At 47.1% G+C, this 21,538-nt stretch overlaps 1 protein-coding gene across 3 annotated transcripts in view; it reads right to left on the bottom strand.

Annotated features, from left to right (window-relative positions):
• The window catches only part of LCMT2 (leucine carboxyl methyltransferase 2), a 101,778-nt gene extending 82,155 nt beyond the window's left edge, over positions 1–19,623 (bottom strand). Inside the window, exons 1-2 of one of the 3 annotated variants that reach the window (XM_030212738.1) lie at positions 19,286–19,623; positions 11,201–11,325 (exon numbers count right to left, since the gene is read on the bottom strand). In XM_030212738.1, coding sequence (XP_030068598.1) covers positions 11,201–11,325; positions 19,286–19,324 — 164 coding nt within the window. In that variant the 5' untranslated portion in view covers positions 19,325–19,623. Of the gene's footprint in view, positions 1–11,200; positions 11,326–19,285 lie in introns of those variants that run through there. The other 2 variants (XM_030212747.1, XM_030212754.1) reach the window with 2 other exon arrangements.
• Between the last annotated feature and the right edge of the window lie 1,915 nt (positions 19,624–21,538).

Below are 21,538 nucleotides of genomic sequence, written 5' to 3'. Positions count from 1 at the left end.
CTCCATGTCGCAGCTAGTGGCTGAGTTGACACCAGAAGAATAAATGGATTGTCGGTCTACAGTCAGTCGAGAACAGCAGCATAAGATGTGTCTGAAATGCACAAGCAGAGAAGGGCCATTGTACAATACTCAAGACGGAGCAGCACACCATATACAGAGCTGAAATGGTCCTGCACAAGACTCCAATTAAACAGGCAGCCAAACTCGTTCAGAAATATGAATCAGCCTTAGCAAGTCCGACCTAGGAAAATATATCAGGAAAGTAAGCTGGTTTCTGGGACCAGAGATGGTGCTACTTCCCACAGACAGAATTTGTATGCCACTTCCAGAGAAAGTTCAGAGAAAGAACTGAGCCCTGTAGCCAGAGATGGGACTGTGTCCACACCAAGAAATCAAAGGATAGGGACTGTGTCCACACCCAGTGATGAAGTGTGTTCCACAGTCCGAGAAGAATGGTTTTCTACCTCAAGAGATGGAGGTGTGTTTTCAAACAGAGACGGAAGATTACTATAAATTCAAGGATAGATCTGAGCTGAACAGCTAGAGAAGAGGCCAGATAATAGTTCCAGAGATGCAGCAAGTTCTACAGTCAAAGATAGAGAAGTTGATATCTACAGAAACAGATCCAATTGTAAATGGACCTTTAACCAACTCAGCAATGGAGCTGAACTCAGAGCTAGAACTGAGCTCACCACTCAGCAAAGAAGCCGCGCTGTAGACTGAGAGATGGAGTTGTGCTTCACCTGCAGAGGAGGAACAGAGCATCATGGATGGTGTTGTGCAGAAGGGTTAGAGATGGCACTATGCACCACAGGTAGAGATGGTACTGTGCACAACAGCTAGTTCCCAACAAGCAGAGAGAGAGAGAGAGAGCAATGCCCAACATGGAGAGATGGAGCAATGCTCCATGTAGAAAGCTGAAATAGTGCTCAGTGTTCACAGCAGGAGGTGTTGCAGTTTACATGCAGAGATATATAGCACTATAAAAGCCAAAAGGAGAACCATTGTTGTACAGTGAGAGATGGGCCTGTGCTTCCCAGGAAATATGGATCAGCACGCTGCCAAAAGAGGCAAACTAGTGATGTACAAGCAAGAAATGAGAAGTGCCATCCATACCGCAATGGAACAGTCTGCCCACATTGATGAAACTGCAGTTCATCATGAAACGCAAGAGTGCTGAGTAAGCAAGAAATGTTCGTAAGAGAGCGAGCCATGAAGCATAGCTAAAACGTAGCAATGCCTCCCAGGAGAAGGTAGGCAAAAAAGCATATCTGCCTAGCCTACAGAATAGAAAAGACGCAGAACTAAACCAAAGAAGCTGTGGAGGCCAGCGCATCAGGAGGAAGGAAGCTGCAAATGTGGGATACCAGAGTACTAACAACTGAATCTCCAAGGGTATTCTGCATCCATAAGAGGAAGGGAGAAAAAGCAAAACAGGACTGCTATTAGTGAAAGCAGACCAAAACTATGGCAAATGAGCAGAAGCAAACTCCAAATTTGAATATTATCAAGTCCCACACCACACCAAGAAAGTAGATCCAAAAGTAGAAGAGAGCAAATCCTTTAAAATAAAACAATTACTCTAGCCAGAAGAGAACTGGGCTGTTCCCAGAGCCCCACAAAAAAAGATATAACAGCTGACCCAGAAGCAGAATGAATGGAGAAGCCATCAAGAAAAATAAGGTAAAATTATGTATCATACCTGATAATTTTCTTTCCATTAATCATAGCTGATCAATCCATAGACTGGTGGGTTGTGTCCATCTACCAGCAGGTGGAGATAGAGAGCAATCCTTTTGCCTCCCTATATGTGGCCATGTGCTGCCGGAAACTCCTCAGTATGTCGATATCCAAGCTCCATCCGCAGGACTCAGCACTTAGAGAATTACACCCACAAAGGGACACTCTGCCCAGCTCACCACCGCCGAAACGGGGGAGGGGAATTAACCCAGCTCATCCCCACACAAGTGGGGGAGGGGAATCCGTCCAGCTCATCCCCACGGAGCGGGGGAGGACACCACCCCGCCGATACGGGGGAATCTGGCTTATCCTGCAACCGCGGGAGGAGCTGACTGACCCTAACACCGCCGAAGCGGGAGGGGTACAAAGCTGCCCTACTGCCGCACGAAGCGGGAGGGAGTGCCGGCAGAATTTAAGTCTCAATCCAGCCCCGTAAAACGGAGGGGAGAGGAATGCAGCAGCTCACTGTAACACAAATTCGTCTCAACTCTTGAAGAATCCATTGAAAAACTTGAACACGAAGTCCTCCTGAAGGAACTGAAGACTAAACTTGAATCTGAAATGCAACCAGAATATAAACAGTACAGATATCTGGGAGGGGCTATGGATTGATCAGCTATGATTAATGGAAAGAAAATTATCAGGTATGATACATAATTTTACCTTCCATATCATCATGCTGATCAATCCATAGACTGGTGGGATGTACCGAAGCAGTACTCACCCAGGGCGGGACATAAAAATCCCTGACCGCAACACTGAAGCTCCAAACCGGGCCTCCGCCCGAGCAGCCACATTCAAGCGGTAATGCCTGGCGAAGGTATGGGCCGATGCCCAAGTTGCCGCCTTGCAAATCTCTTCCAAGGAGACGGACCCGGCCTCTGCCATCGAGGCCGCCTGAGCTCTAGTGGAGTGAGCCTTCAGCTGGATAGGCGGCACCTTCCCCGCGGCCACATAAGCCGCTGCAATGGCTTCCTTGACCCACCTTGCCACTGTAGGCTTAGCAGCCTGCAGACCCTTAGAGGACCTGCAAACAGGACAAACAGATGATCCGACTTCCAGAAATCATTGGTCACTTCCAAGTATCTGATGATGACTCGTCTCACATCCAGATATTTGAGAGCAGAGTATTCCTCTGGGTAGTCCTCCCTACGAAAGGAAGGGAGACAGAGCTGCTGATTCACATGGAAGCGAGAAACAATCTTGGGCAGGAAGGAAGGCACTGTGCGAATAGACACTCCTGCCTCCGTGAACTGCAGAAAGGGCTCTCGACATGAGAGTGCCTGGAGCTCGGAAACTCTTCTGGCTGAAGAGATAGCCACCAAAAAGACTGCTTTCAACGTCAGGTCTTTCAGAGATGCCCTTGACAAGGGTTCAAAAGGCGGCTTCTGCAAGGCTCTTAGCACCAGGTTGAGATTCCACGCAGGCACCACCGAGTGCAGAGGAGGGCACAGGTGATTAACTCCCTTGAGAAAGCGCACCACATCTGGCTGCGAAGCCAGGGAAGCACCCTTCAGGCGGCCCCTGAAGCAAGCCAGAGCCGCTACCTGGACTTTAAGGGAACTGAGCGACAGGCCTTTCTCCAGACCTTCTTGCAGGAACGCCAACACTGAAGAAATTGGAGCAGTGAAGGGAGAAAGTAAGCCTGCTTCACACCACGCTGCAAAGGTACGCCAAACCCTGGCGTAAGCAGTAGAAGTAGAGCGCTTCCTCGCTCTCAGCATAGTGGCGATGACCTTGTCTGAGAAGCCCTTCTTTCTCAGATGCTGCCGCTCAATAGCCAGGCCGTAAGACCAAAGGGGGAGGGATCCTCCATCACCACGGGACCCTGATGCAACAGGACCTGCTCCACTGGCAGCCGCAGAGGATCGTCCACAGAGCCTGATCAAGTCCGCATACCAGGGACGTCTGGGCCAGTCCGGACCCACCAGGATTATCCGGCCCGGATGCTTTGCCACCCGGTCTAGCACCCTGCCCAACATGGGCCAGGGCGGGAACACATAGAGAAGCTCCTGTGTCGGCCACTGTTAGAGAAGAGCATCTACTCCCAGGGATCGAGGGTCCTGTCCTCTGCTGAAAAAGTGCGGCACTTGGCAATTGGCCGATGACGCCATCAGATCTAGGCTCGGCTGGCCCCAGCGCTTCGTGATGTCCAAGAACGCCTGAGCAGATAGCTGCCACTCTCCGGGATCCAAGGTATGGCGACTGAGAAAGTCCGCCTTGACATTCATGACTTCGGCAATGTGGGCCGCTGACAGCTGTTCCAGGTTCGTTTCCGCCCACTGGCATAGATTCATGGCCTCCTTGGCTAGAGGGGCGCTCTTGGTACCTCCCTGGCGGTTGACATAGGCCACAGCCGTGGCATTGTCCGACAGGACCCGTACTGGCTTCAACGCCAGTACCGGGATGAACTCCAAAAGCGCCAACCGAATGGCTCTGAGTTCCAGGAGGTTGATAGACCACTTTGCCTCTGCAGGAGACCAGAGCCCCTGCGCTGTCCTTCCCAAGCAGTGGGCTCCCCAGCCCGACAAAGAGGCGTCCATCGTGACGACAATCCACTCCGGGGTCACCAGAGGCATTCCTGCAGACTTGTCTGTCTGCAGCCACCAGCTCAGCGCTTTGCGCACTGCTGGGTCCAAGGGAAGGCGCACAGCATAATCCTCCGACATCGGAGTCCAGCGCTGCAGCAGAGAGTGTTGTAGTGGTCTCATATGAGCCCTGGCCCAGGGCACTACTTCCATCGTGGCCGTCATAGAGCCCAACAGCTGCACATAGTCCCAAGCCCGAAGAGGAGAGGCTACTAGGAACTGGTCCACCTGAGCCTGAAGTTTGACAATCCGATTGTCTGGCAGGAACACTCTGCCCACTTGGGTGTCGAATCGAATTCCCAGATACTCCAGGGACTGAGTCGGGCGCAGCTGGCTCTTCTCCCAGTTGATGATCCACCCCAGGGAGCTCAAAAGAGCAACCACCCGGTCCACAGCTTTGCCGCACTCTGCATAAGAGGGGGCTCGGATCAACCAGTCGTCCAGATAAGGATGGACTTGTACTCCTTCCTTTCGCAGGAAGGCCGCGATGACCACCATTACTTTGGAGAAGGTCCGCGGAGCAGTAGCCAACCCGAAAGGGAGGGCTCTGAACTGGAAGTGTCGGCCCAGGACTGCAAAACGCAGAAAGCGTTGATGAGGAGGCCAGATGGGAATATGCAGGTACGCTTCCTTGATGTCCAAGGAAGCCAAGAACTCTCCTGCCTTCACTGCCGCTATAACAGAGCGGAGAGTCTCCATGCGAAAGTGCTGCACTTTCAAGGCCCGATTGACCCCTTTGAGGTCGAGGATAGGCCGGACAGAACCTCCTTTCTTTGGTACCACAAAGTAAATGGAGTAACGTCCCTTGCCAATCTGATTTTCCGGCACCGGAACGACCGCACCCAGGCGTATCAGGTTGTCCAAGGTCTGCTGCACTGCCACAGCTTTGACCGGAGACTTGCAGGGAGAGAGTACAAACCCGTCTCTTAAGGGTCGGCAGAACTAAAACTTGTAGCCGTCTCTGATGACTTCCAGAACCCAAGCGTCTGAAGTTACCCTGGTCCACTCGCCCAGAAACGAGGACAGGCATCCTCCAATCTGCACTGGGCCATGGACCAGGGCCCCGTCATTAGGTACGAGACCCTGGGGGAGGACCGGAGGGCGTACCTTCGGGACGGCGGTCTCTGCGAAAGGAATGCTGCTTGGGGGAGAAGTTCCTTTTGAAGGAAGAGGGGGCAGAGGAGCCCGACTTGCCCGGGCGGTACCGAAGGGCTTCCTGAAACCGTCCTCTGGAGATACCGGGGCGAGCACTGGCCCGAGCCCTGACCTCTGGTAACCTCTTGCCCTTAGACGTGCCGAGATCGGTCACGATTTTGTCCAGCTCGACCCCAAAGAGCAGCTTGCCTTTAAAAGGCAACTTAGCCAGGCGGGACTTAGAGGCGTGGTCCGCAGACCAATGTTTCAGCCAAAGCCAGCGCCGCGCAGAGACTGTCTGTGCCATACCTTTAGCCGAGGCTCTCAAGACATCATACAGTAAGTCTGCCAAATAAGCCAAGCCCGATTCCAGGGCCGGCCAGTCAGCCCTCAAGGAAGGATCCGAGGGGGAAGCCCGCTGCACCATCGTCAGGCATGCCCTGGCCACATAGGAGCCGCAAACTGAGGCCTGCAAACTTAAGGCAGCCGCCTCGAAGGACGACCTTAAAGCCGCTTCCAATCTTCTGTCTTGGGCGTCCTTTAGGGCCGTGCCACCTTCCACCGGCAACGCCGTTTTCTTAGTCACCGCAGTGATTAAAGAATCCACGGTAGGCCAAATAAAGGCCTCACGTTCACTTTCAGGCAAAGGATAGAGGCGGGACATAGCCCTAGCCACTTTGAGGCTCGCTTCCGGGACATCCCATTGAGCCGAAATTAAGATGTGCATGGCATCATGCACGTGGAAGGTTCTAGGCAGGCGCTTCGTCCCCAGCATAATGGCAGAGCCAACAGGGGCTGAGGGAGAGACGTCCTCTGGCGAGGAAATCTTCAAAATGCTCATGGCCTGCAGTAACAGGTTGGGCAAATCCTCTGAGCGAAAGATCCGAACTGCAGAGGGGTCATCCGCTCCATCCGAGCGGGAATCCGTCTCCTCCAAGGAATCCCCAAAGGACCGTTGGGAGAACTCAGATACGCTGCCCTCATCTACATCAGAGGAAACAGCGTCCTCTAAGGCCTGGGAATCCACCCGAGGGCGTTTACTTCCGGGGGCCTCAACCCCGTTATCGGACAAGGGAGAAGGGGGCAGCGTTTTGCATAAGGAAGGCCTGATGCAGCAGCAAAATAAACTCGGGGGAGAAACCCCCCCAGACTGTGTATTTCAGCAGCCTGGGCCACAGCCCTAGACGCACCCTCAACCGGCGCTCGCAAGAGCGGGGGAGCAACATGCTGCGCATCCAAGATGGCGTCCGGCGCGACACTCCGCGAAGGCGCCGCGCAGGAAGAACGGCGCTTAACTTTAGCCGCTTTTTTGCCGTCGCCCAAATCAAGGGCGGCCATGGCATGAACGTCTCCCAGCTCAAGGGCGGCCCAAGAAGAAGCTGTCCGAGCAGAGTGGCCGGCCAAGATGGCGGAGGCGAGCAGCGGGGGATGGGCGTTTATGGCGGGAAAAACCGCTGCGCCGGAGGAAGACCCGGGACACTGACCGGCCTCCAAACTGACACCCAACAAGGGCGAATCAGACTTTAAAACCCCCGCATCCCCGCTAGAAGCGCACACGCGGTCCGGGGAGCGATTCTTCGCGCCCTCGCCCTCCGACGCCATAGGCCACGCGGAGATCAATCGGGGAACCCCCTGCCCGCTATAAAAAGGTAAAAATTACCTGCTTCTCGCTCCGAGCTGTAACGACCTGGTGTCCCAGTGAGTAGCTGCAATAAACGTTTAAATAAACGTCGAAATAAACGCCCTTAAGGACGTCCAAAATTTTTTTTTTTTTTTTTTAACGGAGCCAGCGGGAGGTGGGAGAAAAGGAGGGATCTGGCGCCACCAGGTTTGCACTTGCTCAAGAAGAGCCCTCAACCCCAGCAACAAAACCTAAAGATTAGGCTTGGAGACCTAGCCAGAGCTGCTGCTGTGTGTGACCACCACCTGCTGAGATAGAGAACATACTGAGGAGTTTCCGGCAGCACATGACCACATATAGGGAGGCAAAAGAATTGCTCTCTATCTCCACCTGCTGGTAGATGGACACAACCCACCAGTCTATGGATTGATCAGCATGATGATATGGAATCTGGCTTCGCAGAATGCAGATGCGGGCTAAAGCCATTACAAGGGAGCCGCAAATCAGCACAGGAAACACCACCAATAAAAGCGGAACAGGAGCCTAAGATAGAGAAAACACCTGCACTCACGACTATGTAAGGATTCCAGCAGAAACCAAATGCCAGAGTGGCATAATCACCGCGAGGAGCACGGGAACAGGAGGAGTCCAATTGGGACCCAGTGTAGAAGGCAGAACAGCAGAATCAGCCCTAAAGTAATAAAAACACTAGAAAAGGATAAAAGGCTAAGAAAAGAAAAACACCGACTGAGTTTGTGCTTTCTCACCATCGAGGAAAAAAAAAAAAACTGGTGGTAGTACTTACATGCTGAAGAAGAGTTCACTGAAGAAAAATACTTGCTGGGAAAAATCTTCAGCGCACATACAAAATTATAATTTGTCCAGAACAATCTAGAAAACTCCTCAGAAGCCGAGGAGTGTGTGTGTGTGGTGTGGGGGGGGGGGGGGGGGGGTGGGGGGGGGGGGGGGGGGGGGGTAGGAAGGACCCATCACCACGTGTCACCCAGCTCCATCCAGAACTGCAGAAGCAAAGGAGCTAATATCTTCCAAGAGAAAACCCCCTGCTCAACTGCTACCCAGTGTGAACAGGGCAGGAGCTGGCTGAAAACACCAAAAAGCAGCTGCATGTACCATCAACCATCCATTTGGAGACAGAGGCCAATATTTAGCCTACAGGAGGCCCACCTAAGTGCTGCAATCGGCAATAACCCTGGACGGATATTCAATGCCCAGGCCGTTTCCAGTGCCCAGCATTGAATATCCTTTTTTTGGGGGGGAGGGGGGGGGCAGCTCAAACTTAACCAATATGGTCAATATTCAGCGCTGGCTGATTAAGTTTACAGCGGCCAAAGATAGGACTGCTATTTAGGCGGTCCAATTTCACCACTAAATTTAGTCTGTCAGCGCTGAATATTGCTGGTTATCTTTTCAGCTGAGATATCTGGTTATCTTGTGTTGAATATTGGTGGTTAGGCGCCAAAATGCTATTTAAATGCTCAGAAGCTTTTTCTGGCCAGTAAAATAGCACTGAATTTCGGGGGTGGGGAGAAATACTGAACATTCCAGGCTGCACCATGCTTTTAAAGGGTGACTAACAAGAACTACTTTTTTTCTGTCTCTATCTGTTAGTAGATGAGCACAACTCACTAGTCTGGTATAACAACAAGGAAGGGAAAATTATGTTCTTACCTGATAATTTTCTTTCCTTTAATCATACCAGACCAGTCCAGACTAGTGGAAGGAGACAGAGAAAATAGTTCCAAGTAAACCGCCCCTTAAGAGTATTGTGCAGTCTGGAATGTTCAGTATTTCAAATAGCCAAGCAATGGTGCTCTGAAGTCTAGAAGAAAACACAGTTAATACCAAACAGGCAAACTCTTGGAGCCAATATGCAGAACCTCACCGTTCCTGCTTGGCACAACCTCCCCTCACAGTAAAGTAAGCGGGAGGGAATGGTCCACACTGAGGTTGCTCAAGCACATAGAGATCTACCCCTGAATACCCCGTGATGCCAAGTAACAGGAGTCACACAGAGCAGGCACAACAACAAGTGGCAGGAGATTGAATAGAGAAGATGTAGGCATTGCTGTAGGACATCCCAGTGTATTGAAGCGTCGTGGAACTGCCAGGGATACCTAAAGGAAACAACACTCTGACAGACTTTCGCCAGGGAGGGCATCTGGACTGGTCTGGTATGATTAAAGGAAAGAAAATTATCAGGTAAGAACATAATTTTTCCTTCCTTGTCATCTGGGGGGGGGGGGGGGGGGGGGAGAAAGAAGAATGCAGAAGGTTGAAAAATCAACAAAGCTATACACACAGCAAAAAAAACTGATCAGAAGAAAAGGATTCAAATATTTGAACCACCAGGCTACCAAAATGGAACAGAGTTAGACACTAGAAAAGGAACGGAAGGCATAGGACATAAAACAAACGTCCTGAGCAAAAGAAAAATTACGTACCTGTCCCGAGAGTAGTAAAAGAAGCAGTAAAAGATACTCATGCCAAAGGACCCCCCCCCTTGGAAGGAAGGCAACAGTCGTATCCAAGCAACAAGGAGAAGAACTGTCTCTCCTAGACCAGGATCCACTTCTCCAAACCCTGGCAGGACAAAGACTAACTCCCAAACCTGCCAGTCTGCCTTGCGTCCAAGATGGTCGGATGAAGCGACCCTAACAAGTACTAGGAGTACGCAACCCCAAACAGTACGCAACACTTCATAGAAGAAAGGAAGCAAGGCCCAGGAACCACCCAGACCCACGCCTAGGGAAAGAATCAAACTCCACAGAACAAGAGACTCCAGAGTCGAGAGAACCAACTAACTGGAGTGCTAATCTCTCCAGGAGAACCATTAAGAAAAGGGCAGCAGCATATCAGAGTACAACCGTAGAAAGAGTACTTCTTAACCAGCTCGCTCTGGACTTAGGGATGAAAGAACACAGCCAAGACAACAAAAGGAGACAAAAAGAAAGAGTTGAGAGCCACACTGTGGATAAAAGACCCCCAAGGTGCCAAGTAGTCACAAAAGGAGCAGAGACAAATTCAAACTCCAGGAATGGAGAAGCTTCTCGCCAGCCACCAAGAGGCTACGGCAAGAAAGGTGCCACGGGAATGGTAGCTAACAGGAGACAAGACAGCCCCACTGAAAGAGCTGCCCCACTGAAAGAAGTACCTGCAGAATTGAAGCTGCGGTAGCAATGGAACCGTGTATAAAACGCAGACAAGGAGTTGCTTTCCACACACAAACAAGGAGCAGAGCTCCGGTTGCCAGTAAGGAAAAATATTCAACATTAAGGAATCTTTCACGTGCTCATCTTCCAATGTGGTATATATCACTCAGTGTAAAAAATGCAACGAAGGCTGCTACATTGGAGAAACAAGTCAGATGCTAAAGAAGAGATTTAATTTACATAGACACCATATGAAAAATGCTATTACCAATCAGGATGTTACTTCTGTGGGGAAGCACTTTACAAAAGCAGAACACTGTACCAGTGATTTCATGGTAAGAATCCTGAAAGGAAACTTTAAAACAAAACAGGAACGTAAGACCTTTGAAGTCAGAATGATTAAATATTTTGACACCCACCAGACAGGACTTAACAAAGATCTGGGTTTTCTAGCCCATTATAAACCATAAAATTGTACTTGCTTTGTCACCCTCCTATCTCCATGTCCCTCATCCACCCGACTCTTCCTGTCTCTCACCTATCCACCCCCATCCTGTTAAACTGTCACTGAAATGCTTTGATGTTTCACTTATATACACTGTCATCTACTAACATTTGCTTATTTATGATCTGATGAAGAAGGGCTACCTTCGAAAGCTAATCAAGAAATGTATTAAGTTATGTCCAATAAAAAAGGTATCATCTTATTTTCTTTTCCATGTTTTATTTCTATTGTATACATGGATAATAAGTAAAAGAAAGGGAGAAGAAATGGAACATTTGGAATGCTGAAGTAATATCAGAAGTTAACATGGTATGAACTCAAAAGGAGCCCTTCCACAGAAGAGACCACAATTCATGATAGAGAAGGGAAGAGGTAAGGTAAGGATGCAGACAGTGACTAGGAAAGTGCCGTACATAAGTCTGATGTTTTAAGAAGTACAAACCAATTTATCAGAGGTGCTCGTCTGCTTTTCTTAGCCACAAAGTACTGGAGGAATTCATCTTGGAAGTAGCCCAGTGAAGCCATGGAGCATTTACTGACTATGCTGCTGTCATTGGTACCCTGGACCTGAGCATAAGCAGAGAGAGAAGTAAAGAAAAACAAAACCTCAGGCCACCTTTTACAATGGGATTATTCACACCCTTTTCACTTTCTTTAACTTTTGCTTATGACTATCCATTCCTCATCTCTCTCTTTTTTTTTCATATCCCAAATATACATACAAGTGGAAAGTCCTGATAAATTGCAGAAGGCTGTTCCAGTGGCCTAATCATCAGTGTTTCCACTTCCTGGGCACCGCAGGGCCAGAAACCATTTGCATCCTGCTTCTCCTTCACCAGTGCAATTTCCCAGGCCTCTGCTGAACCTCTTGCACTCAGCCTTTCCCATGCACCCCATGTTAACAAAGGGTAAAGGAATTTCAATTTTTTTTTAATTTGAATTTATAATGAAACCAAGTACAAAAAAATACAAAAAAACAAGTAATGGGCAAATATTCTACGAAAAAAATACACAGTGCAGTAAGGCTCCCTATAAGTCCACTATTTATGATTCGGAGGGGACCATTAAGAAAAAGGGGCTGTTATTCAAATTACTATTACAAATAAAGAGGAAAAAGAAGAAACAAAAATATTGCAGGTGTCTAGCCAGAGAATTGCATTATCAAGACCTCAATATTGTAACATCCCCTGGGTAATGGGAAGCTGAAGAAAACCCCTACGTTGCATTGGGTCCTAGAACAGATAATCGATTATTATCTAACTAAATCAAACATTTACAAGGAACACGTATAACGAAATGAGCACAGAGGGCCAAAACCTCAGAGCACATCAACAAAATCTGTTTTCTTGTGTCTAAGCACAAATATCAGGAAACACCCACATCTTTCCACCCATGAAGTTTCTCAGCATTTTTGAAATAAGAGTCTCATAACCCAGCCCTTGTCTGGTTCTAAAACAAATGTCTTCAATAAAGTAGATCTCACAGTTTCTTCCTCTATAGATGTTTCCAGCAACTGAGATACATTTAAATTATCTTCAGACAAGTCTCCCTGTTCATTAACTGGACAGTTTCTCTCAGGCAAAAGGTAAACCTGTGAAGTAAGTGATCTAGCTTCCTTTGCCAGCAAAAAGAAATTAAAGGGACACTCACACCTAATGCAGCCCAGGCCAGTTATCCGCCCGGGTGTCTGCCCACACTGCAGTCTGAAGCAGCCGAAATGCCTCTTCCCCCCCCCCCCCCCCCCCCCCCCCCCCAGCAGCAGCACCACTTGTGACAGTGCACAAAGCTACAACAATTTACAATGAATTACCTGTACACTGTCACAAGTGGTGCTGCTTCTGAGGTAAAACTTTTTGGTGGTCCCTGGTACAGGCGAACTGTCAGTGGTAAGGGAAAATTTACAACATTTTCCCTTACCACCGACAGTTCGCCTGTACCAGGGACCACCAAAAAGTTTTACTTCAGAAGCAGCACCAATTGTGACAGTGCACAGGTAGTTTATTGTATTGTGTGCCCGTGTCACTTGTATTATATTGGTCACACGAAAAGAAAACTAAAACAGCGGGTAGCGGAACAAATTAGTAATATTAAAAATCTGAGATTGGAGGTGCTTTTGGTGGCCCATTGGGAATCTATGGGTCACCGGATTGATGATCTGCGGTTTGTAGCACTGTCACAGGTGGTTCTACTGAGAGGTGGTGATGTTAGAGACGTTTTGCTGACTCAAGAACAAAGGTTCATTGTTTCATGGAATTCGGTGACCCCTGGCGGATTAAATCTGGGAAGGGAAATAGTGATGCCATCTTTGTAACATTTTCCCTTACCACCAACAGTTTGCCTATACCAGGGACCACCAAAAAAGTTTTACTTCAGAAGCAGCACCAATTGTGACAGTGCACAGGTAGTTTATTGTATTGTGTGCCCGTGTCACTTGTATTATATTGGTCACACGAAAAGAAAACTAAAACAGCGGGTAGCGGAACAAATTAGTAATATTAAAAATCTGAGATTGGAGGTGCTTTTGGTGGCCCATTGGGAATCTATGGGTCACCGGATTGATGATCTGCGGTTTGTAGCACTGTCACAGGTGGTTCTACTGAGAGGTGGTGATGTTAGAGACGTTTTGCTGACTCAAGAACAAAGGTTCATTGTTTCATGGAATTCGGTGACCCCTGGCGGATTAAATCTGGGAAGGGAAATAGTGATGCCATCTTTGTAACTTTTTCTTGAGAGGGCGTACTCACTTATCCGGACCAGTATATTAACCCGGAAGTAGATCGTGAGGGCACACGTGCCGAAGAATAAGGTCGTTTGGAGTGCAGTTGGGATGGTGTCCCTTTAGTAAGCAGCCTATGGTAAAATTAGTCCTTACCTGATAATTTTATTTACATTAGTCTCAACAGATCAATCCAGAGACTTGTGGGTTATATCCCTCCACTAGCAGGTGGAGATAGAGAACTTCAGAGGTTTACTATATGTGGTCATGTGCAGCCAACCTTAACTTCAGTATTGTTGATACCAAAGCAGTGAAAGGAGGAAGAGGACATCTAACAGTAAGTCCCTCTCCTGCCTGCATAAAGCTCATGTAAGCTCCTGCGGGAGGGTAACAGGAGGTTTCCTTTATGTTTTGATTTGTTTTGCTTGTTTTCTGTTTTTTTGGTAGCCGAAAATCAAATGAAGGAACCTGATGGAACGGAATCAACTAGAAGAAAACATTCAACCCAGAGCAACAAAGGGCAGGCCTCTGGATTGATCTGTTGGGACTAATGGAAAGAAAATTATCAGGTAAGGACTAATTTTACTTTCCATTGCGTCCCACAAATCAATCCAGAGACTTGTGGGGTGTACCAAAGCAGTCCTCAAGTGGGGTGGTGTACTACAACCTCAGCAGACTGGAGCGATGCTCTACAGGCCACAGCTATATGCGCTGCCACGTCAAGTCTGCAGCCTAGCAAGAGAAGGACATCAGATCAAGTGGTCAATCTGCAAAAGCCATCCACGGCAGGACAGACCACCAACTGGCCGAACTAAAAAGGGCAGCATCGGAAGCCAGACGGGACTCGAAAAAGGAAGCCAACTGCAATCTGGAAGAAAATGCTGCCACCTGCAATGGGAGAGACTGTCCCATATAAAGGCCAGAAGAAGAAATTGCTTCTCTCAGCCAACAGCCACCGCAGCTCTCGAAACCAGATCCCCTTTCTTGTGACCAGCCAGAGGCCAGAATGAGGCTATGCCGGGAGGCATTTCTGCTCAGCAGGTCAGGAATCTGATGATTCCACCACAGTGAAGGGGTTTCGTAAAGAGTCTCCGCCTTTCTACATACCCAGGGCTCTCCACGTTCTGAATACATCTGCTTCTGATCCTGCCACCACTGCATCTGCTAACCTTAAAATGGCAAGCACTAGACTGCTTCAGCCTTTAGCAGTGCATGAGGCTGTATCAGAAGTCACTTCTGCTCAGTGGACCACTCCATGCATTGCCCCGCTATGCAGAGGCATAGCTAGATGGCTGCTCCCCTAAATGGATTTTGAATAAAATGGCACCTTTGCAAATCAGAACTTCAGCTTCACACTGATGCTTATTTTACAAAAGGTCTGCTCTCCCTGACATCAAAACCGCTACGCCCGCATCTGCCAATCTAAAAATGGTGAGCCAGTGTGGCTTTGGAAACTGCATTACCTTCCTACAGTCCCGAGTAAAGCATGAAGCAAAGGTTTGACCAACAGAACTCGCTGGTCACTTCTAAATAGTATAGGAGTACATGGTGAACGTTCAAGAAGCGGGAAGAGACAAAGGTGGAATGGGATGGAAGGCAGAAACCACCATATGCAAAAAAGACAGGACTGTGCCCCGTCACCCCTTAAGTAGAAATCTGGAGGATCTCGAACGGATTAAATCGGGAGTTCTGAGACCCTGCCTGGACTGAAGTGCTGAAGAAAACTAGGCTGCCCTGGACGATAGTCCAGGTGTCCTAAAGATAAGGGGGAGCCTGATCCGACCAAAAATAACGTGTAGACATGTCTTCAGGAAGACGTTGAGTCTATGTGTCACCCAGATCTTCCGCCAACTTCACCAAGTCCTCAAACAATAGCTTGCCCTGAAAAGGGAGCTGAACCAGTCGTTGTTAGAAGCTGCATCTGCCGCCCAGCAGTGCAACCACATCAAACGACAGGCTGTGACCACCAAAAATGTCTTCTTATTCAAAGCCTGAAACAAATCATAGAAGAAAACTGTCAACTAAGCCAGTCTTGACTCCACATCTGGCAAGTGAGGAAGCGGTCGACTGTCTGCCTTCTGTAAGGGATCCAAAATCTGTTGCCGCACACCTTAGCAGCCTACAAGCTGCAGATAGCCACCTCCAGAGACAGAGAACTTCTGGAGGTGTAAGCGGATGGCTGTGTTGAAATTACCCATTGAGACTAAGTTGGCTTGAAGGGAACCATAGAGATGGGGACCAAAGCAAAGAAGGAACCCCCGAAGTGGTCTGATAAGGAATCAGGCCCATGGGGGAATGTCCAAGAAAGAGACCCTTGTGCCTATAACTTGAAGCTATTCCTATATCCTGGACCTGGTAGGGAAAGTAGAATCTGACTTGGGTTAGCACCTCTTGCTGAGGGGCGAAAGGAAGAAAGGACTTCCCAAGCCTATATACTACTACTACTACTACTTAGCATTTCTATAGCGCTGCCAGGGTTACGCAGCGCTGTACAAGTTTAAACATGGGGAAGGACAGTCCCTGCTCGAGAGAGCTTACAATCTAAAGGTAACAAACTATGTAGTCAGTGTAGGTATCATGAATGGGGAAGGTGGTTATGGTACATCACTCCCCGATAAGCTATGTGCTGTAAACAACTGACACTTGGTGACATTGATTATCAATCCTAAGGACTGAAGAAGGGTAGGTATCTTGGATGAAATTTGCAGACTCTCTTGATAGAGAGCCACAAATCAGCCAGTCACAAGGTATGGATGAACCTGCAATCCATCCTCACGAAGGAAAGCTGCCACTACCACCATGACCTTGAAATATGTCTTTGGTAACGTGGAAAGGCTGAATGACGGTCATAAATCGCTAAGATCCCTCTGCGGAAATATGGGAATATGAAAATACATTTCCTAGAGGTCCAAGGAGGCTAGAAACTCACTGAACTATTACACACTGGAAGGTTCCCATTGTGAAAATTCGAACCGTAAACATCCTAGACTCTTATGATGTCCAAACTCAGCTGAAAGGATGCTCCCTGGTTGGAACTACAAAGCAAAGGGAACTTCCCACTCCCCCAATTGCAACTGTGGACAGACTCGACTGTGCCTAAAGGCAGCAACGTTGGAAAGGTGGCAAGAACTGCCTGATATTAGCGTTTGAGTTTGCATGTAGACTCCAAGAAAAATCTGTAGTGAAGTATACGTTGTAACCATGCTATAGAAAAACTAAGACACATTGAGCTAAGGCAATCTTGGTCACTCCTCCTGAAACCCATAAAGGAGTCCTGCCCGAGGAGTGAATGGAGACTCCATCATTGGGAGATGAGCAGGCATAGGTAGACCTGGAGTTGAAACCAAGCTCATTCTATCTGCAGCCAGGTGGCTTGTCGCAGTGGAAGCGGAAACCCTGAAAGTGGTTTTCCTGTCCTTACAAAACCTACGACAAAACAGAGAGAATTAAAAATCATCCTTAAGACTCATCCCCTGGCAATCTCCAAGACCTGGGAGTCCCTCAGGTCTTTACCCAACTGCCCTAGATCTTCTCCAGTCCCACGATTACTTCCAAAAGGCATGTTGCAAAATGTGACTTGGAAGCCATATTTATGGTCTGATGTCTAAACCAGTGCTAAATTCTTGCAGAGAGGGTCAAGAATTGGCTGGTGTGACTGTGCACTAGAACTGCTACGCACTGGAGCTAACGAGTATGGCTGAGAACCAGTGGCGTAGCAGAATATGGCTGTTGCACCACTGCAAACTACAGATAGATCTTTCCTTTTAAGGGGAGAAGTTATTACATAAAACTTCTAAGACACAATAAAATAACGTAGGCTTTGATGGGTATCTATACATTTAGAGTGAGAAATCAATAAGAAAGGCATTTATACAAACTGTAAATTATATAGGAGAAAATAAACTCGAAAATGAAATATCAACCTATCAAAAGGAGTTTACTTGTACAAACATATACAGAGATGGTATGCAGGTGTCCCTCTGGATTGATAAATCCTGTTAACAAAATGAACCTCAAACCTCCTAGCAGGGAATCATACAAAGTTATTGCTAAACCCCTGCTTAAAATAGGAGTAGAGTACTATCATGGGTTCTATTTAAGAGAGTCAAGAGAGAAAAAATCCCAACGTAAAAACTCATAAAACATGAGAAAACCGATGGGATAAAAAACTCAATCCCTCTCTCAAAAATTCTATATCAATCTTACAAATGGACACCTATCATCTAACCATCCTGAAAAACTGACAAAAGCCAGTAAAGGACTGTCTAAAGAGAACCCTCAAAACAAGGATACACCCTGAGATATGCTAAGGTACTATTTGTTGTATAATAGAGCAAAACAGTGGTAAATATAAAACTTTTTTTAACATTTTAACATTTTAAACCATCTTGAAACTTTGCTTATACATTCTGCAACAAGTAGAAACCCACTCAGGCTTAACCCCAGATATCACAAGTGTGGAATACTTAGCTTTAACCAGGTGTAACACCCACAGGCGAAAGACTATAACCAAAAATCCCACTCTTAGGGACTCCGGAGTCCAATATGGTTGCTGCAGCGGCGAAAAAACGCCAGCCCCTCGACAAAAGCGCCTTGTTTCGCCAACCTCGTGGCTGCCTCAGGAAGAGCGCTACAAAACCATCTAGATAAACCAAATTAACACTGAAAACTAAATCGTCAGCTGTATGGAACCTTAAAGATGGTGCAGGACACCTGCATACCATCTCTGTATATGTTTGTACAAGTAAACTCCTTTTGATAGGTTGATATTTATACAAACTGTGCCATAACACAATGTCATGGGTCAGCCCACAGAATCTGCCATTCTGTCTCCAACAGTGAACAATCTGGATCTCTGGGGGTACAAAGCAGAGACTGAGTCATTTGCTGTGGCTCACTCCTTAGGGTTTGTTTGTTTTTTGGCCAACAACTAATAAAATGGACCCGTCTTCCAAAAACGTGTCATTTTTTTTTTTACATTTCTTTATAAATGCATCCACATCTTTATTAACTCAATAACAAAATGTGAAGACTCAACAACACTCTCTTGTGAAAGGAGGAAAAAAGATCTCATCACACATAGTTCTTCTTCAAATGAATTTGAAGCACTGCTGCTGGAAAATGGTTTCTCCCCTGCTAGGTTTGCTCTTGACTAGCAGGAGAGCGACCATTTTCGCAGCAGCAGCAGTACAACCATTACCAGTGCTTTATCCAGATTAGTCCAGGGTTCTCTCAAAATTTTGTTGTGGGTCTATATCTGATGGGTCTTGAATAAGCGCGTAAAGTTTAAATACACTAGTAAACATTAAAATTGTTTTGTCAGATAAAAATTATTAACTAAAAAAAACTTTTTCCTGGAGGTTTTTTGTGATCTGTGATTACTTTTTAAATGTGTGCTTCAAAAGTCATTTGAAGAACTATGTGTTCTTATTGCCACAGTATGATGAGATCTTTTTTCTCCTTTCACTAGAGAGTGGTTGTTAAGTCTTCACATTTTGTTATTGAGTTATTTAACAGTACCAGTGATGCGGATCTGAGTTCTTCCACATCTTTATTAAACAACTGACTTTCACCAAACCATTTATTACGAAGTCCAATGCACAGTTCACATGGTGGCTAAACACATAAAACTAAAGAAACAAATCTTCCGGGGAACTATGGCATTTGAATGCATAAGAGGCTAGGATCTTTCGGGTTAGAAGACACATGAACGGAAAAGAAAAGCAATGTGGCAGAGGCACCCCACTCCTCCCGTTCCCCATTCACGACTCTGCGGCGGCGGCATGACATCATCTCCGCCCCTTCACTCACCGCTTCTCGTTCTCGCCGCAGGCTCTTCTTTCCCTCCATCCTGCACGCCTAGAGCAACTGCTGTGCTGCTAATACTGCCGAGTTGCTACCATCTTGCGGCTGGCAGAAGCAACCACGGCACTACGGACCGTGCGTGGCGCAGGCGCAGTTTACCGTGTTACTAGTTGGGCACCAGATCGGGCTAGTTTTGCAAGCCAGTGGTGGGACATTTTTGGCGGTGGAAGGTTGCAGTTTTTGGGGGGGCTACTTTTTATGCCGTGTGTGCGGTTTTTGGCCGGTGTTCCAAACAAATTTAGTCTCAATCTAACTTCCTTAGTCCCAAACTTCAGTCTGTTGTTCCGCCTTTTTGTGAATTCCAAGCCTCATTCTGGTGCTCCAATAGCTCCTCTCAGTAACTGCCAAGCCTCATTCTGGTACTCAAATAGCCTTCTTAATCGTTATCCAAGTCTCATTCTGGGCTCCAATTGGTTCTCTCAGCGCGTTTCAAGCCTCACTCTTCAGAAACAGTAATTATAAACCTTGTATTTTGTGTTCATTTTTCTACAGTGTTCTATACAAACACCGATAGCTACATTTCAGTGAGGATACTTGTTTCCTGATGGATTCATCTTAACTGTTGTAATCTGCCTTGGGAAGTCTGCTTCTATAAAGATGGAATATATTAAAATTTAATGAAAGTAGAATTAAACTCTCCTTTCACTGTGGCACATGGAATCACATCTTCATTTGTTTTGTAGACGTTTACCTTTTAGATACACAAATGGATTATTCTGTTTTTGAACATGTTTCAGGGTGAAGTGATTTTGTAAGTCAAAATAAATATTTTGTTTCATGCATATCTCTTTTGTTTAAACTACATAACTAAATGGGCTATAAGCCCGTAGTGCAGTCCATTGGTTTTCTTATATTTTGTTCTTGTGGTGACTTATACTGTGCCAAAACTGAAAACTCTTATCTCTTTTATCTGGTCGATAGTAAAGAGATTATTATGAACACTGCTCTAAAATTCTATAAGCCTGTAATGCAGTCCATTGGTTTTCTTATATTTTGTTCTTGTGACTTATACTGTGCCAAAACTGAAAACTCTTATCTCTTTTATCTAGTCGATAATAAAGAGATTATTATGAACGCTGCTCTAAAAGGTTGTTTTGTAGCTGTACATGAGAAATTATGATGTTGAATAAATAAGTATATGTTTTTGTTCCTAGCCATGCATCCAAAGGTTATATAATCCTTTCAAGAAAGCTGGTTAATCGTTTAACTTATTAGTGGAACATAAACACAGAGGCATGGTATGGTCACATTTTCACTATGGTTAGGGTTACCATTTTTTCACCTCATAAAAAGAGGACACTTGCCCCGCCCCTTTCATGTCCCCTGTCCCGCCCCTTTCACACACTCACCCCGCCCCTGATGCATATTCCCCTCCCCCGGTCACCCCTCCTCCCCCCCATCACCCACCCTCCCCCGTCATCTCCACTCCCCCCCCCCCCGTCACCTCCCCTCCCCTTACTCTACTATCCCTGGTGGTCTAGAGGTACCTCTTCGGGGCAGGAAAGAGCCCCCTCTTTCCTGCCTGGAGCGCTGCTGCCATCTGCCCTGCATCCTGTGAGTCCGGCTCTCGGCGTTTCAAAATGGCCACCGAGAGTTGAAGTCTCACGAGGCTGCTTCAACTCTCGGCGGCCATTTTGAAACGCCGAGAGCCGGACTCACAGGATGCAGGGCAGCTAGCAGCAGCGCTCCGGGCAGGAAAGAGGGGGCTCTTTCCTGCCCCGAAGATGAAGAGGTACCTCTAGATCACCAGGGATAGTAGAGTAGAGTAGGGGAGAGGAGTCCTGTGCCTGCCAGCCAGCCCGTTTGTCCAGAAATCCGGACAAACAGGCAGGCTGGCCAAATCCGTCCGGACACCCGGACATGTCCTCAAAAAGAGGACTTGTCCGGGTAAATCCGGATGTATGGTAACCCTAACTATGGTAATACTAGCGCCCAGCTAAGGAACTGGTTATTTTGATTTAGTCTTCACTGGATCAAACTTGCTTTCCTTGTACCATCACCATCCAGCTGGTTAGGTAGTGTCTTAAAAGGTACAGGATAAAGAATATTTTTATTTAAATTTATATCCCACATTATCCCAAGCAAACTCGGGAATAATAGAATTCAGTTATGTCATGGGATCGAGTAGATGGATATGTCTGAAACATTTAACAAGGTTGAGATTAGCATATATACCCAACTGGGCATTTAAAATTATGT

This window comes from Microcaecilia unicolor, chromosome 1, assembly GCF_901765095.1.
Source record: "Microcaecilia unicolor chromosome 1, aMicUni1.1, whole genome shotgun sequence".
Lineage (NCBI taxonomy): Eukaryota > Metazoa > Chordata > Amphibia > Gymnophiona > Siphonopidae > Microcaecilia > Microcaecilia unicolor.
This window is presented reverse-complemented; position numbering and strand designations above follow the sequence as displayed.